General features: G+C 44.4%; 1 protein-coding gene across 1 annotated transcript in view; it reads left to right on the forward strand.

The window, feature by feature from the left end:
* The first annotated feature begins 1,242 nt into the window (after positions 1-1,242).
* RIMKLA (ribosomal modification protein rimK like family member A) overlaps positions 1,243-15,724 on the forward strand; it is a 71,346-nt gene continuing 56,864 nt past the window's right edge. Inside the window, exon 1 of the mRNA XM_043996136.1 lies at positions 1,243-1,662. Within this exon, the coding sequence (XP_043852071.1) occupies positions 1,500-1,662 (163 nt within the window). The 5' untranslated portion in view covers positions 1,243-1,499. The remainder of the gene's footprint in view (positions 1,663-15,724) is intronic.

Consider the following 15,724-nt stretch of genomic DNA (forward strand, 5'->3'; position numbering starts at 1 on the left):
TAGTCCAGCACCCTCCTCCCATTTTACAGAGGAGAAACTTGAGCCCAGATTTGCCCAAGATTAGGGAAGAAGGAACTGGCAGAGGCACGGCTTAGCACGCAGCTCCCCAGATTGCAAACTCGGTGTGGTCTTTTCCTGCACTGAGCCGCCTGTTTCTCAGGACCCCTCTGGCCTGACAGCGGCCACACTCAGGTCTCTCCTGTCAGGCGCCTATTCCCACCCTGCTCTGGCCCCGTCTCCGCTCCACAGCCCACCTCAGGCACTAAAGGTCCCACCGGCTCAGAGCTCAGGATTTAGGTCCGTAATGCCCAGAAGGAGCTGATTGCAGAGCTACTGTCCCAGTGTCCCAGGTCACACGGTCACCGTCACCACCCCAGTCAACCTGCGGCACTGCGCTTAGGCGGCCCCCACCCTCCAGCTCCTTCATCTTTCTCCGCCCCCCCCATCCCCACCCTCCTTCCATCTTCCCCCCTTTTCCCCTCCCCCTCCCATTTTAATTCCCCCTCCTCTTCTTTAGCCATCCCCTTTTACTCTCTCTTCCCTTCCTCCTCCCGTCTCCCCCAACTCCTCCCTCCTCTTCTTTCCCCCTCTTCCTCCTCCCCATGCCTTCTAAGTGCCCCCTCCCCTCCCCTTCCCCTCCTCTTCTTTACCCCGTTCCTTCGCCCTCTCCTCTTTCTCCTCCTCTCCCCCTCCTCTTCCTCCTCCCGCTCCTCCTCCTCTTCCCCCTTCCTCCTAAGTGACCCCCTCCCCACTACTCTCCTCCCCTCCCCCCCCCTTCCTTTCCCGGGGGAGCCGGGAGGCCCAGCCATCGGCTCGTTGGCAGTGCGGGTGGTGAGGTGATGCCCCAGCACTGACTCTCTCTTCGGGCGGGGCCACGTGCTAGCCCGGGCGGGAGGGATGCCGGGGCGGTCCCCTGCGCCGCGGCCCCGGCTCCGCCCCCGGCCGCTGCATCCCGAGAGACCCGACTAGCGTACTGCCCCCACCAGCATCCTGGTGTGCCCGGCTGCCTGCCCCGCGGGCCGGCGGGCGAGCTGGCTGTCAGGCGTCGGCCCGGCGCTGGGCGCGGCTCCGGGTGGGCCGACACTGCAGTTGGGTTGAGGCGCCGTCCCGCGTCCTGCTCGCGCGGGCGCTGATTGGTTGGGCGGCCCTGGGGCCGGGCGGCGGCGGCGGCGCTGATTGGCTGCTGCGCAGACTCGCTGGGTCAGGGCTGCAGAGGCGGCGGCTGTAGCGGCGGCGGCGGCGGCTGTGGTGGGGGGGGTACTCGGCTCGCGGCTGTCGGCGCATCCCGAGCTGAGCTCCAGACCCCGAGTCCCGAGCCCCGAGTCCGAGCCGGAACTTCAGCCGCCGCCACCGCTGCCGCCCGGCCCGCGATGTCAGCGGCCTGAGCGAGGAGAGGAGGAGAGCGGACACCGAGGTCCAGCTTCGCCCTGCCCTGCCCTGCCCTGCCCGCCCTCCTCGTTCTCCTGCCCGCACCCCCCGGGCCCCTGCCCCCGGCCGCCATGTGTTCCAGCCTCTGGTTCCTGACGGACCGGAGGATCCGCGAGGACTACCCGCAGGTGCAGATCCTGCGCGCCCTCCGGCAGCGCTGCTCCGAGCAGGACGTGCACTTCAGAGCCGTGCTCATGGACCAGATCGCCGTCACCGTCGTCGGCGGCCACCTCGGTGAGCTCGGGCTGCGGGCGGGGGGCGTGCTGCTCTGTGCCCCCAGCGCTACAGGCGCCCCGGGGTGCGGACCCCCGAGGGAGGAGGGGGCTGGCCGCCCCAGCCTTGCCCGGGGCGCGCTGGACTAGCGCTGGCCAGAGCCCCCATAGACAAGCAGGTGCATGGACGGGGCGGGAGGGGGGGGGGGCCCTGGACCAGCCGGCCGGGTGCTTTGGTGGGCTCTTTTCACTCATTCTGCCTGTTCCCTCTGTAAAATCTAGTTCCCAACTCTGAGGGTCTTGGAGTCACCTCTGGGTTGTCCCACTGACGCTTTCCCATTTCTTTGGCACGTAAAAAAAAAAATCCAACAACCTAAGAAAACCCATTTTTTAAAGCTTGAAATCTGTTAAGGATTATATATATATATATGACTGTAAAATCTGCCTTCAGAATGTCTCAACTTGAATTTAATATTGAACTTAGGTTGCTTTTTTGTTTTGTTTTGCATAGTGCATGAATTATTCCTAAGCCCTCTGTGCTGTCAGTGAAAGATCAAACATCTTTCCAAGATTTCCGAACATTTTCACTGTTTGGATGCCTCTTCTGTGAAGACCTGGAGACCTTGGAGAAGCTGATGGCAAAATTTACAGAATTCTCAGGGCAGTTTAAAAAGAAAAAAGTTCAGTAGAAATGTGCATTAAGAATCAAATGACACTTAATAGGATATGGGAATCAACCTAAGCTGCCCATGGGGGAAGGGAAGGGAAAACCCATCAAATCTGATCATAAAGTTTGAGGGGAGCCCTAGTGTTAAGGAATAAAGCAAACCCTTGGTCCAATGTCAGGTCCCAGACCATTGTTTTGCTTGGATTTATTTAGATTGTGTATAGAGTACTTTCTTGGGGTTGGCATGTTTGCAGGGGTCACACAGAGAACCTTGTTAATCCTATGAAATAGTGATTAAAGGAATCCCCTGCATAGCAGAGACAGGCAAGCTAAGAACAGAAGGAATGCCACTTTAGGTCAGCCTGGTGATCCATTCAATCCAGGGTTTTACTTCTCCCAGGGATACCAAGGGCTCTTTTGTAGGAATTAGTATGTTGACCTATGACTCTGTAAGGTTAGGAATGCCCACACTATCTTTAACTTCCCATTAATACAAGTGTTCTCCTACTTGGGAACACCTGACTTACAAATGATTCATCCTTCACAATAAATCATCCCCATTTTCTATTAATTTCTGAAGCCCAACCTGATGCTGTCACTGGGTTTGCCCACCAAACCCTCCACCCATCTCTCTATTCTTAACCAGACTTCTTTACCACTCCCTTCCCCAAAGGGATCAGGCTGAGTCAGGCCCAGTTTCAGGTAGCTTAGGCCTCAAGACTCAGGTAGACTTAGGGCTTCTCTTGTTACTCTATCATCTCCATGGTTCAGGACTTCAAGGATCTGTGTGGTGTTCTTGTTTTGCAGGTCCAACAGTATAGGTGACAGTAGTAGTAAGTCTCTTTGAGTTGATGTGCCTGACAAAATTCATTCCCTGATGTCCACCTTTCTGAGAAGCCTCTCTACACTTAAGCTGGTTCTTCTTTGACAGGTGAAGTTGGTAGCCTGGCCTGTCCTCAAAACCTTTTCAGCCCGGTAGACCCATCCAGAGATTGTGCTTCCGCTTGTATACATCTCTTGTGAGAGTTTAGGTTCACTTGCATGTTAAGATGAAGCTTTAGAGATTACTGCAGAATGCACTACATGAGCCTTTACAGGTTAGCCCGTTGCTATGAAGTCGTTTCCGACTGTTTGTGACCCCATTTAGGGTTTTCCTGGCAAGGACGCTGGAGTGGTTTGCCATTTCCTTCTCCAGCTCATTTTACAGAAGAGGAACTAAGGCAAACAAGGTGAATTGACTTGCCCAGGGTCATACAGCTATTAAGTATCTGAAGCCAGATTTGAACTCAGGAAGATCCGCAACCAGCACTCTATTCACTTCAACACCTGAATTAATGGGGGGCTAGCCTAGAAATCTGATATTCATTTATAACATTGCTTCTGTTATAAAAATGTGTTCTAAATGCCAGATGACCAATTTAACAAAGAAAATTTTGGAAAACAGACCATTTGTAAGTTGGGTACTACCTATAATCTGCCATGAAGCCATCATCCATAAATTGATTTGAACGGTTGCCAGATAGTTTCAGCTTGTACCAACTGATGGGGGCATGCATAAAGTCATACTGAGACGCGATGGACAGAATGCTTACCTTGGAGTTGGGAAGATCTGGGTTTGAATTCTGCCTCTGCTACATCATAACTGTGGGTCCAAGGGCAAATCATTTGTCCTCTCTGAGCCTCAGTTGCCTCATCTGTGAAGTGGGAATGATAATGCCACAGTACATATCTCACAGGATTGTTGTGAGATTCCAATGAGATTATATATGTGAAATGCTCTGAAAACTTTAAAATATGATACAATTGTTAATTATCAGCGGTATTATTTAACTAGCATCTCTTAGGATTCAGATTCTCAAATAGTATTTTACGAGTTGGTTGCCTTCTGTAACGATTGGAATGACGCCACCTGCTGGATACTTACTGTAGAGGAGTTCTGCCCATGAAGCGAAGGTCTTTGAGGGCAAGACCAGGCATCAGGAAGTGACGCGGGCTAGTGGGAGGAGGAAGGAAGAGACTGGCGCTCGCTCTCGGGCTCTTTCCTGAGGACGCTGGCGGAGAAGGGAGCTGGAAATGTGCTCTCCCTTTAATAGATAGGAATCTAGGCCTTTTTCTCTCTCTCTTTACCAAATTCTTGTTTTCCTTAATAAATGCTTAAAAGTGCTCTTGCTAAAGCTTATAATTTATTGGCGACCACTCATTAGATATTTTAGACAGACTAGCTAGAATTTTAACCCTTAACACTTCTATTCTGTTAAAGATTTTTTTTTAACCATTTTGCCTATCTTATGTTTTTTCCAGTCTGGAGTTCACATTCCATTGGACACCCCATGTTGATGTTTCCCTGCTATCCTATTTACAAAATTTGGTGTTTAGGCTCGCAAATACTTTCTTTCCAAGCTAGAATCTTAGACTGGATGGGGAAGTCCTTACATCCCAGTGAGCATTTGATTTTCTATTCTCTGTTTCATTAACTCTGGTCTATTTCAGGGTACCATATTCCACCCCAGTGTTTACACCAGTCAAGCAATAAACATTTGTTAAGCCTGACTATGTGGCTGGCACTGTGCTAAGTACTAGAAAGTGAGAAGATGGTCCCCGAATTCAAGGATCTCTCAAGTCTAATGGGGAAATGCAGACAACTATGTATAAATAAGTCTCTTTACAGAATAATTGGAGATACTTAACAAAGGGAAGGCACTGGAAATAAGAGGGGTTTTCAAAGGCTTTCTGAAGAAGATAGGATGTTAGTTGAGACTTGAAGGAAGCAAGGAGGTAGATATGGAGAGGGAGAGCATCTCAGACATGACAGACAGCCAATAAAAATGCCTGGAGTCAGGAGATGACGTGTCTTATTCAAGGAACAGCCAGAAACAGCTAGTGTTGCTGGATAGCAGAGTACAAAGAAGAACTGTCAGGTAGGTATAAGAAGGTTGGGAAAATTTCCGGGGGGAAGGGGGGGAAAGGTTATGAAGTTCAGGGTATGGTGTGGTGTTTTTTTTTCCCAACCTAGAGAACTAAATCTAGAAAATGAGACCCAGAAATGGTGAAAACAACATTTTTCTTTCTTTCTTTCTTTCTTTCTTTCTTTCTTTCTTTCTTTCTTTCTTTCTTTCTTCCTTCCTTCCTTCCTTCCTTCCTTCCTTCCTTCCTTCCTTCCTTCCTTCCTTCCTTCCTTTCTTTCTCTCTTTCTTTTTTTTTGTGGGGAAATGGGGGTTAAGTGACTTGCCCAGGGTCACACAGCTAGTAAGTGTCAAGTGTCTGAGGCCAGATTTGAACTCGGGTCCTCCTGACTCCAAGACCGGTGCTTTATCCATTGCGCCACCTAGCTACCCCCAAAACAACATTTTTTTTTAAACCCTCACTAAAAAAATCCTCTCCCTGTTTGGAAAAACAAAGATTCATCTTTCTGACCAGAAGAAAAACTCATCATTTTTTTGTATTGTTTATGGTGGGTAAATGAGCCATTGCATCAGTATTCAGAGGTTATTTTCAGTGGTGCTGAATCCCCTGGATAGACAACTACACCCCCAGCATAGTTTATAAAACAGACATTTTCTGACCACCTATGGGAGGGTGGGAGTTTATAGTCAGAGGCTGATTGATTAAAGCAAGATATGAGCCCTTGTTTGCAGTTTGTTCTAAAGCTAAGTCAAACCGTTCAGCCAAAGTGCTCTTCTGAAAGGATTCCAAACTCGTTGTTTAATTGTTTTTCAGTCATGTCTGACTCTTTGTGACTCCATTTGGAGTTTTTTTGGAAAAGATACAGGTTCTCTTCACTGGTAAAATTCCGGGTCAGGACTGTCCCCTTTTCCCTGCTACCTTCTCTGCCCACCCCCACCCCTGATATGAATGATAAACAACATGGTAGTATAGAAAGAGCACCAATCTTGGAATCAGAATACCCAGGTTTAGCTCTGTCACATACTAACTTTGTAAACTAAAGCAAGTCACTTCAACCACTTGGACCCTCTGTTTCTTCATCAGTAAAATGAGGATAATACCTGTACTTCCTTCCTCACAGTGCTGTTGGAAGGAAAGGGCTTTGTAAGCCAAAAAACTGTCTATCAAAATGATATATGTGCTGCTTAACATTTATTATCTGTGTGTGTTGTGTGACATATGCATCCTAGGTTAAACCTTGCCTGGGTTGGGGCTGAGGGAAGTTAGCAAGAAACTAAGAGCAATGGGTATAAGTCACAGGGAGGAAGATTTCATTGCAGCATCAAGAAGAACCTCATAATCATTAGGGCTGTTGAATATAAAATGAGCGGAATTCTGAGGCAGTTAACTCTTCATCATAGGAGCTGAGAGGGTGAGACATTACAGTGTAGTGGAAAGAGCAGGTATGAATCCTGGGTCTGTCTTCATAGCTCTTTTGTATATGCTCCTTCCCTGGTACTGCAATAGCCTCCCAAAAGCTTGCCCCATTAAGACTCTTCTTTGGTTTGCTCTCTGATCCATCCCCCACAAATGGCTCCCCATTGCCTCCAGGGTGAAATATAAATAGCTGCACATTTAAAGCCTTTCACAGTCTGGGTCAAACCTCCCTTGTTTGTTTAAATTAACTTTTATCTTATTTTCAAACAAAGACCAACCTCTCCCTCTTTCTTCCCACACCCCAACCCATTGAAAAATCAAGAAAAAAAAGTCATGTCACAAGCATGTATAGTTAAGCAAAACAAAACCAAGATGTCTCATTGACCTTGTTAAAAAATACACATACACATGTATGTGTTTGGTGGAGAGGGGAGAAGGGAGAGGAAGAGAAGGCTTATCTTCTATAATACATATATTATATATGCATGTATATACATGCACATACATATACACACATATATACATATATATCAATGCACTGAGTCTATCACCTCTGTCTGGAGGTGGGTAGCATGTTTCATTATAGGTTCTCAAGAGTTATGGTTAGTTATTGTGTTGCTCAGAGTTCACAAGTATTCACACATACACATTTTTGTTTGTTTTAATCAGCCAAGATCCACTTCCTCACCCACCCTCCACTTTATCATCCCTCTTTCACAACCCCACCTGCTCCCATGGAGAACACAAGAAAAAGAAAACTCTTTACCATAGATAGTCAATCCAAAAAAATCTCCACAATGGCCATGTCCTAAAAAAAATATTTATCTCATTCTGCATAGAGTTGTTCACCCCTCTTTCAAGAGGCGGGAAGCATGTTTCCTCATTAGTCCAATGGATTCCTGGTTGGCCATTTTCTGATAAGTTTATCACAATAGGGGGGCAGCTAGGTTGAACAGTGGATAAATCACAGGCCCTGGATTCAGGAGGACCTGAGTTCAAATCCAGCCTCAGCCACTTGACACTTACTAGCGGTATGACCCTCATTGCCCCGCAAAAAGCAAAAACAAAACAAGATTTTATCACAATAGTATTCCATCATATTTATATGTTATAATTTGTTCATCCATTCCACAATTTATGGACGCCTCAGATTCTAATTCTTTGCCATTTCAAAAAGAGCCATAAATATCTTTGCACGATATTACAGTTTGTTTTGCTTAGAACCATTTTCTCCCTTCGTCTACCCTCTCTCTAGTTCCCCATCCCTCTTCTCCCTTTCCCTTCTATTTCACTGCTGAGTATATAACTGTGCTTATCTCTTCCTTCTTTTACCCAGTTCAGAGAAGACTGAGGTTCAGATATCAGCCAGTTCCCCCCTCCTTGTGTAAATAGATGTCTACTTATGCACCCTAATTATGAAAGACAATTTTCTCCAACCTACCCCCCTTCCCTTCCTTTCCCCCAAAGTGTATTTCCCTTCCCCACTCTTTTCATTCTTAAGATCATCTAGATATAATAAAACCACTCCCAAGACTTGTCTAATTAGACTCCCTTTATGAACTCTGGTGATGATAGGGTTCAGGTGGGACTCCATCAACTCTCCATATTTGAATGCAAGCAGTTTACCTTTGTTTAGCTCTTTATCATTGTTCAGTAATGTTTATCATTCTATGTTTCTCTTCACTACTGCCTTTTCACTTCAAAGTTTCTATGAAGCTCTGGTCTTTTCATCAGGAATGCTTAGAAGACCTCTTGTTTCATTAAAGATCTATTTTCCCTCTGTAACATACTCAGTTTTATTAGGTAAGTTATTCTTGGCTGTAAACCCATATCCATTGCCTTCTGGAATAAAGTATTTCAAGTTCTCTCCTGTATAGGCGTGGCTGCTTTTGACCTGGAAGTTCTGGATTTTGGCTATTCTGTTCCTGGGACTTTTCATTTTGGGGTTTCTTTCAGGAGGTGACAGGTAGAGTCTTTCTTTGTCTGCTTTGTCCTCTGGTTCTAAGAGATCTGGGCAGTTTTCTTTTCAGATTTCTCGAAATATGATGTCCACACTTTATATTTGGTTTTGGCTTTCAGATAGACAAATGAGTCTTAAATTTGTCCTCCTCAGTGTTTTCCAGGTCAGTTGCTTTTGGTATAAGACACCTTACATTTTCTTCTATTTTTTTCAGCCTTTTGACTTTGTTTTAATATTTCTTGTTGCCTCATGGAGTCATTCACTGACTTCTATTTAATCCATTCGAATCTTCAAGGGGTTTGTTGCTAGGGCAAAGTTTTGTACCTCTTGGGTCAAGGTGATAGTTCCCTTTTCAATTCTTTCTTCCATAGCTCTCATTTCTTTTTCAGTTTTTTTCCCTTCTTGTGCTCTTATGGAATTTATGAAAAAACTTTTTTTAAACTCATTTTTAGATTCTTGCTTCATTTCTTCTAGGATTTCTAGTTGAGATAGTCATGAAGCTATGTTTTTCTCTGAGACAATGTTTATAGATGTTTTGAAGTCATTCTCTTCTGCATTTGTATCCTAATAGCTCATTATGGTTGGATTGAGTTTGTTTGTCCATTCTTACAGCCTACTTCCTGACTTTCAACTTGATATTAGAACTTCTATTATGAAGGTATGGGCTGGTCCTGTTGCTGCTTTGGGGGGTTATTTAATATTGTGTTATTCCAGGATCTCAGGAACAGGCACAGGACCAGCCCATTCCATTTTGGGATGGCTTTAATTATTAGGAAGAGTTTCTTAACATTGGCTAAATTTGCTTCTTTGTGACTTCCATCCATTGTTCCTAGTTGTGCCCTCTGGGGCCGAAGAAAAAATTATAACCTCTTTTCTATGTCTTAGTCCTTCAGATACTTAAAGATAGCAATTGTCTTCTGTCCGTCTTCTGTTCTTAAAGCTAAATACCATCACCACTACCACCACTACCTCAGCTCCTGCAGCTGATCCTTATGTGGCATAGACTGGAAGTCCTTCCTTTCACCATTCTATGAGCCCTCTAATAGATATTCTTCTCCCTATCAAAATCCCTTTTCAACCTTGCTTGGTGCACAGAACTGAGCAGAATACTCCACAGGAGTGGACTGACTGTGGTAGAATATAGAACAGCTATTGCTTCTGTATTTCAGGAAACTATATCTCTTGTAACGCAGTCAAGGATTACATTAGTCCTTTTGGCTTCCACTTGACATTGTTGACTCACATTGTTTATATGCCTCTTTTTAAGACAAACTGCTTTCTAATGATGAGTGTCTTACCACCCCACCGACAACACCCCACCCCCAACCCATCTTGCATTTGTAAAACAGAATTCATGAATCCAAGTGTTAGACTGTACGTTTATCCTTATTAAATTTTATTTTATTCAATTGAGCTCAGTGTTCTGTCCTGTAGAGATCTTTTGGGATCCTTCCTGTCATCCCATGTGTTAGCCAGTTTTATGCCATCCACAAATTTGATATCTGTGCTCTTATCTAAGTCCTTGACAAAAATCTTAAGTGGCACAGAGCCAAACAGAGATCCCTAGGATATTTATTGTTTTGTTTTGTTTTTTTAGTGAGGCGATTGGGGTTCAGTGACTTGCCCAGGGTCACACAGCTAGTAAGTGTTAAGTGTCTGAGGCCCGATTTGAACTCAGGTCCTCCTGACTCCAGGGCCGGTGCTCTATCCATTGTGCCACCTGGCTGCCCCCCCTAGGATATTTATACTGAAGACCTCTTTCCAAGTTGATGCTGAACCTTGCCCAGCATATCCCTCCAGAGTCTTTTCTAGGCAAAACATCCCCAGATCTTGTCTGCGTAATGACACTTAATGTGAAGAGTGCTAAATAAAGCTCAAAATCAGCTGAGGCCAGTGAGAAAAGTCTACCAAAAAAAGTTTTGTTTATTTTTTTAACCGTATTGGGGGAAAAAAGATGAACAAATTTGGAAAAACTTGGAAAGACTTACATGAATTGATGCAAAGTAAAGTGAGCAGAACCAAGAGAACATGGTACATACTAACGGCAATACCACAGGACGAAGAACTGTGGATGACTTAGCTATTCTCAGCAACACAAAGATCCAAGACAATTCCAAAGGATTCATGATAAAAAATGCTGTCCACCTCCAGAGAACAAACTGATGGAGTCTCAATGCAGATTGAGTCATACTTTTAAACTGTCTTTATTCTTCTTGGTTTGGGGGTTTTTTGTCAGAGTTTTCTTTTGCTACATGGCTAATATGGAAATGTTTTGTATCATTGCACAGGTATCAATCTCTATCCGACTGCTTGCCTTTTCAAAGAAGGGAGAGGGGAGGGAGGGAAAGAATATGGAACTCAAAAATTTTTTAAAGAGTGTTAAAATTGGAGGTCGAGTCACTTAATTCTTATGTTGCCTTTACTTTCTCTGCCAAGGAGAAAAAGACCACAATAATGGGCTGATGGTGACTTTTGTTAATGTCTGTGGGCAGAGGACAAAGGATTCGGATGATAGGCCTGAGCTGCTTCGGTTTTTCACTGCCAAGGAAAACAATCTTTAGACTAGAAAGAACTGAACAAGACTCTCCAAGATAAATAAGGGGGGCAGAGCTCCTAGCTACCCTTGGTGAGTTTGAGTCACCAAGCTTGAATGCACTGCCTTCTATAGTAGCAAAGGAACTAACTGGTGGATTTGTTTGCTGAAACACTCTTTGTGGTCTTTGAAAGATCACAGAGCATGTTATGGTGCCACAGACTCAAAGAAGAACAAATGCCCCAGTTGACAAAGGGAGAAGAGAAAATGGTCTGTACATTTCAGAGATAGTTTGATTGCACTCTTGGTATTTTGCAGTGTGTTAAAATGTATCATCAAGGGATTCATGAACATCTAGAAAAGGAGACAGTGATTCCCAAGAACCAGCATGCTTTCATCAAAGACAGGTCATGCCGGACCTCATTTCCTTTGTAGAGAAGGTTACTGAGCTGGTAGATCAGGGGTGTGGCACAGATATGATTTACTCCAATTTTCTCAAAGCATTTGACATAGCTTCTCATGCTTGAAGAACAGATGGAGAGATGCAGGCTAGATGATGGTATAATTAGGTGGATTCAGAACTGGTGGGATGACCAGAGCCAAAGAACACTCATTAACTGATCTTTGTAGTGTCACCTCAGGTGGAAGGCTTGGTGGGGTGCTCTTGGGAGCTGGGCTGTTGAAAATTTTTATTGGTGACTTGGAAAAAAAGACCAATGGTATGTTTATTAGATTTGCCCATGACACAGAGCTGGGTGTGATAGTTAATGCAGTGAATGACAAAGTCAGGATTCAAAAAGATCTTGATAGGGTTAGAACAGGGGTCCAGTTTTGTATACGACTGTTTAGGAAACCATGTGGAAAACCTTGGGACCATCTATAGGAGGGCAGATTGGATGATAGTGGGTGTCCTTTTTGTGCTACAGAGTATTTTAGGAGGGACATGATTGCTGTATGGAGAGACACAATTGTCACATTGGAAGAACTTTGGAATAAAAGAGATTGGCTGTGTTCTGCCTGGTTCCAGAGGTCAGAAGTAGGAACAATGAGTAGATTAAAAATTAGTATAATTTTAATTATAATATAAATGTTAAAGGGTTAAGATAAAGAAAAAAACTTTATGAGGGCAGCAGCATGGTTCAGGGGAAAGAGCGCTAGATTTGGGGTTGGGATCTGGGTTTGAATTCTACCCTGGCCACTTTTTTGCCTATGTGACCTTGGGAAAGCCCATTCAATTTCCTCATCTATAAAATGAAGGGGCTGGTCCAGATGACCTCATATGTCTCTTCCAGATTGAAATCTTAGGATTCTAACCATCCTATCCAAAGTTGGAGCCACCTGCCCCATGGAGCAGTGGGTTCCCACTCACTTGAGTAAAAACTGAATGGCCAATTGTGTGGTATGTTGTAGAGAAAATTCCTGTGAAGTTATAGATTGGAGTAGATGTCCCTGGAGGTCTTGTCCAGCTCTGAAATTCTGTGACAAAGTGCTACAAGAAATGAGCCATTTTCTTCCCTACTGGAATTGTCCCCAGGCCCTGCTCCCATGGAATTGGGTTCTTTTTTTTTCCCCCAGAGCAATGAGGGTTAACTGACTTGCCCAGGGTCACACAGCTAGTAAGTGTCAAGTGTCTGAGGCTGGATTTGAACTCAGGTCCTCCTGAATCCAGGGCCAGTGCTTTATCCACTGCACCACCTAGCTGCCCCTTGGAATTGTATTCTTTTGACTACCTTTAGCTTTTCTTTTTGGAGAGAACAGTTTTACTGATGGGGCTGGGAAGGGATCTAGATTATAAGGTGTTAGTGCCTAAGTGAATGCTAAGAAATTGGAGGTAAGAACTCTTTCTAAAGCAGGAATTCCTTTTTTTTTAGTGAGGCAATTGGGGTTAAGTGACTTGCCCAGGGTCACACAGCTAGTAAGTGTTAAGTGTCTGAGGCCAGATTTGAACTCAGGGAGTCCTGAATCCAGGGCCAGTGCTTTATCCACTGTGCCACCTAGCTGCCCCCTAAAGCAGGAATTCTTAAACGTCATGGACTGCTTTGGCCATCTGGTGAAACTTTCTCAAAATAAAGGAAGGAGACACTAAATTTCAGTTAGACACTAGTGGAAAAATAAAGATGTAATGTTTTTCCCTACCAAATTCACAGGCCCCTTAAAATCTATCCATGGACCCCAAGTTAAGAACCTCTGTTCCAGAAGTTCCTTCCCAGAACAAACGGGAGGGAAATTATATTGTTAATATCACTTTAGAGAAAGCTTTTTATATATTATGTAAAATTAGGGGTCCCTGGCAAGCAGATTGGGTTTTCCTATTAGATCTGGAACCCAGGACCTCCAAGCCTGTGGTTTCTGTCATACCCTAATTTTCTGTTTGTTTTAAATAGATATCTTTTATTTCAACACAACAGACTCTTCAGGACAAATGCCAGTACAGTCCTTGAAAACATTTAAAGAGAACTGCCTTGTAGCCTGATTGGGACTGTCAGTTCCTAACACACTCCACTTTAGCTCTTTACCCATTGTTAACTGGAGGGAAGGATGTGTGCTTTAGTTTGGAGCACTTCCTACTGACTTTGTCCATTGTTTTTGACCCAAAGTCCCTTTGGCCTTTATTTACATTGTGGAAGTCATTGTGCCCCGTTCTTTCAGGCTTTATTTTGGCCCTATCCTCACCTTCTACTCTTCTATGTGGCCCTCTCTGAGGCCTACTCAGATTTCCTGAGTAGAGGAGACTGCATTCTCTATCAGTACCTGCTTCCTCCCAACCCTCCACCCCCACCCCCACCCCCACCCCCAAGTAAATCCCCAGGGGACTTACTGCCAGTCCCCTCCCTCTTCAGTCCTCTCAAGACTTTGTGAAAATTAAAAGGAGCTTCTCAAAAAAAAGTGAGGGATCTTCTGGTGTAAATTACTTCACAACTCCAAACAGTGCCCAGGGATTGAATGTTTACTCTACTTCAAAGCAAACATGAGAGGGAGTGGTGGGAATGAAAGGGTGGCTTGATCCAGACTCCCACCAGCTAATAATAGCCATTGGGTCTTCTCTCTTCCCCAAGGTAACAGATGTCCCCCAAAGGAGTGATGTATTTCTTGCCATGTTTCATTAAGAAAAAGCTTATCCCTTGTTTCAGATTGGATTTAATGATGGAATCTCCATACAAATCTCCACAAGTGTTAATCTAACATCTAATAAAGGGAAACCACTGCTTCTCGAAGCAACTCATTTTATTTCAGAATTGCTCTTGTTTCTTAGACTTTCTCCCTTTACATCAAAGCCCTTTGCTGCTTTCATCTTTTATTCTTAGCTATGCCCCCTGGGGTCAAGCAGAACTAGTTCTACTTATACTTGAAGGGCACCAGTTTATCTCCACCCACTACCCCCACTCCCGTTTTGACTTATCTCCTCTGGGCAAAGTATCCCTAGTTTCATCAACTGATCCTCACATGGTATGACCTCAAGGCCCTCTGCCTGACTCTCCTAAACTATGGTCTCCTGAATTGAGCACAATACTTGAGAAGTGGTCTGACCAGGACAGAAGACTGGGATTCTCACAAACCTGGGCCTAAATACTATTTCTCTCCTAATGCTGCAGTGTCACACACACTATTGACGTAGTCTACTAAGATTACTGGATCTTTTTCAGACATACATCATCCTACCAATTCATGCTTAAGTCAAGACGTCATCCATGATTTAATTGGTCCTCTTCAGAAATGAAGGACGGGGGCAGCTAGGTGGTGCAGTGGATAGAGCACTGGCCCTGGGGTCAGGAATACCTGAGTTCAAATCTGGCCTCAGACACTTAACACTTAGTAGCTGTGTGACCCTGGGCAAGTCACTTAACTCCAATTGCCTCATTAAAAAAAAATGAAGGACGAACAACATTTTTCTCTATAAAATTTCATCTTTTGGATCCTGATTGTGTTATCCTGTGTGACTGATAATATCCTTCCCCACTTTTTAATTTTTTTAGTAAATACTCCCTTTCCTCCCTCCCCTTCCCCGTCTCCCTAAGGCAGTAAGCACTCAGATATAGGTTATATATGTGCAGTTATGTAAAACATTGCCACATTAGTCATTTTGTATAAGAAAATGAATAAAAGAAAAATGAAAGTGAAAAACAGCATGCTTCAGCCTGTGTTCAATCAATATCAGTTCTTTCTTTGGATGTGGATAGTATACTTCATCATTAGTCCTTTGGGATTGTCTTGGATTATGGTATTGCTGAGAATAGTTAAGTCATTCACAGTTTTTCATTGAACAATATTGCTGTCACTGTGCACAACGTTCTCTTGGTTCTGCTCACTTCACTATATGTCAGTTCATACAAGTCTTTCCAGGCCTTTCTGAAGTCATTCTGCTTGTCATTTCCTTTAGCACAATAATATTCCCTCACCATCCTATACCTCATCTTGTTTAGCCATTCCCCAATTGATGGATATTCCTTTGATTTCCAGTTCTTAGCCCTCCCCACTTTGTGCAAAGTGCACATTTGATGAGTGGGCTATCTGTGCCTTTATTCAAGTCACTGCCAAAATTGTAAAGCCAACTAATGACAGGTGTCAAGGGCAAACCACTTGAAAAGACCTTACAAGTTGACTTT

Source organism: Dromiciops gliroides, chromosome 3 (genome assembly GCF_019393635.1).
Source record: "Dromiciops gliroides isolate mDroGli1 chromosome 3, mDroGli1.pri, whole genome shotgun sequence".
NCBI classification, from domain to species: domain Eukaryota; kingdom Metazoa; phylum Chordata; class Mammalia; order Microbiotheria; family Microbiotheriidae; genus Dromiciops; species Dromiciops gliroides.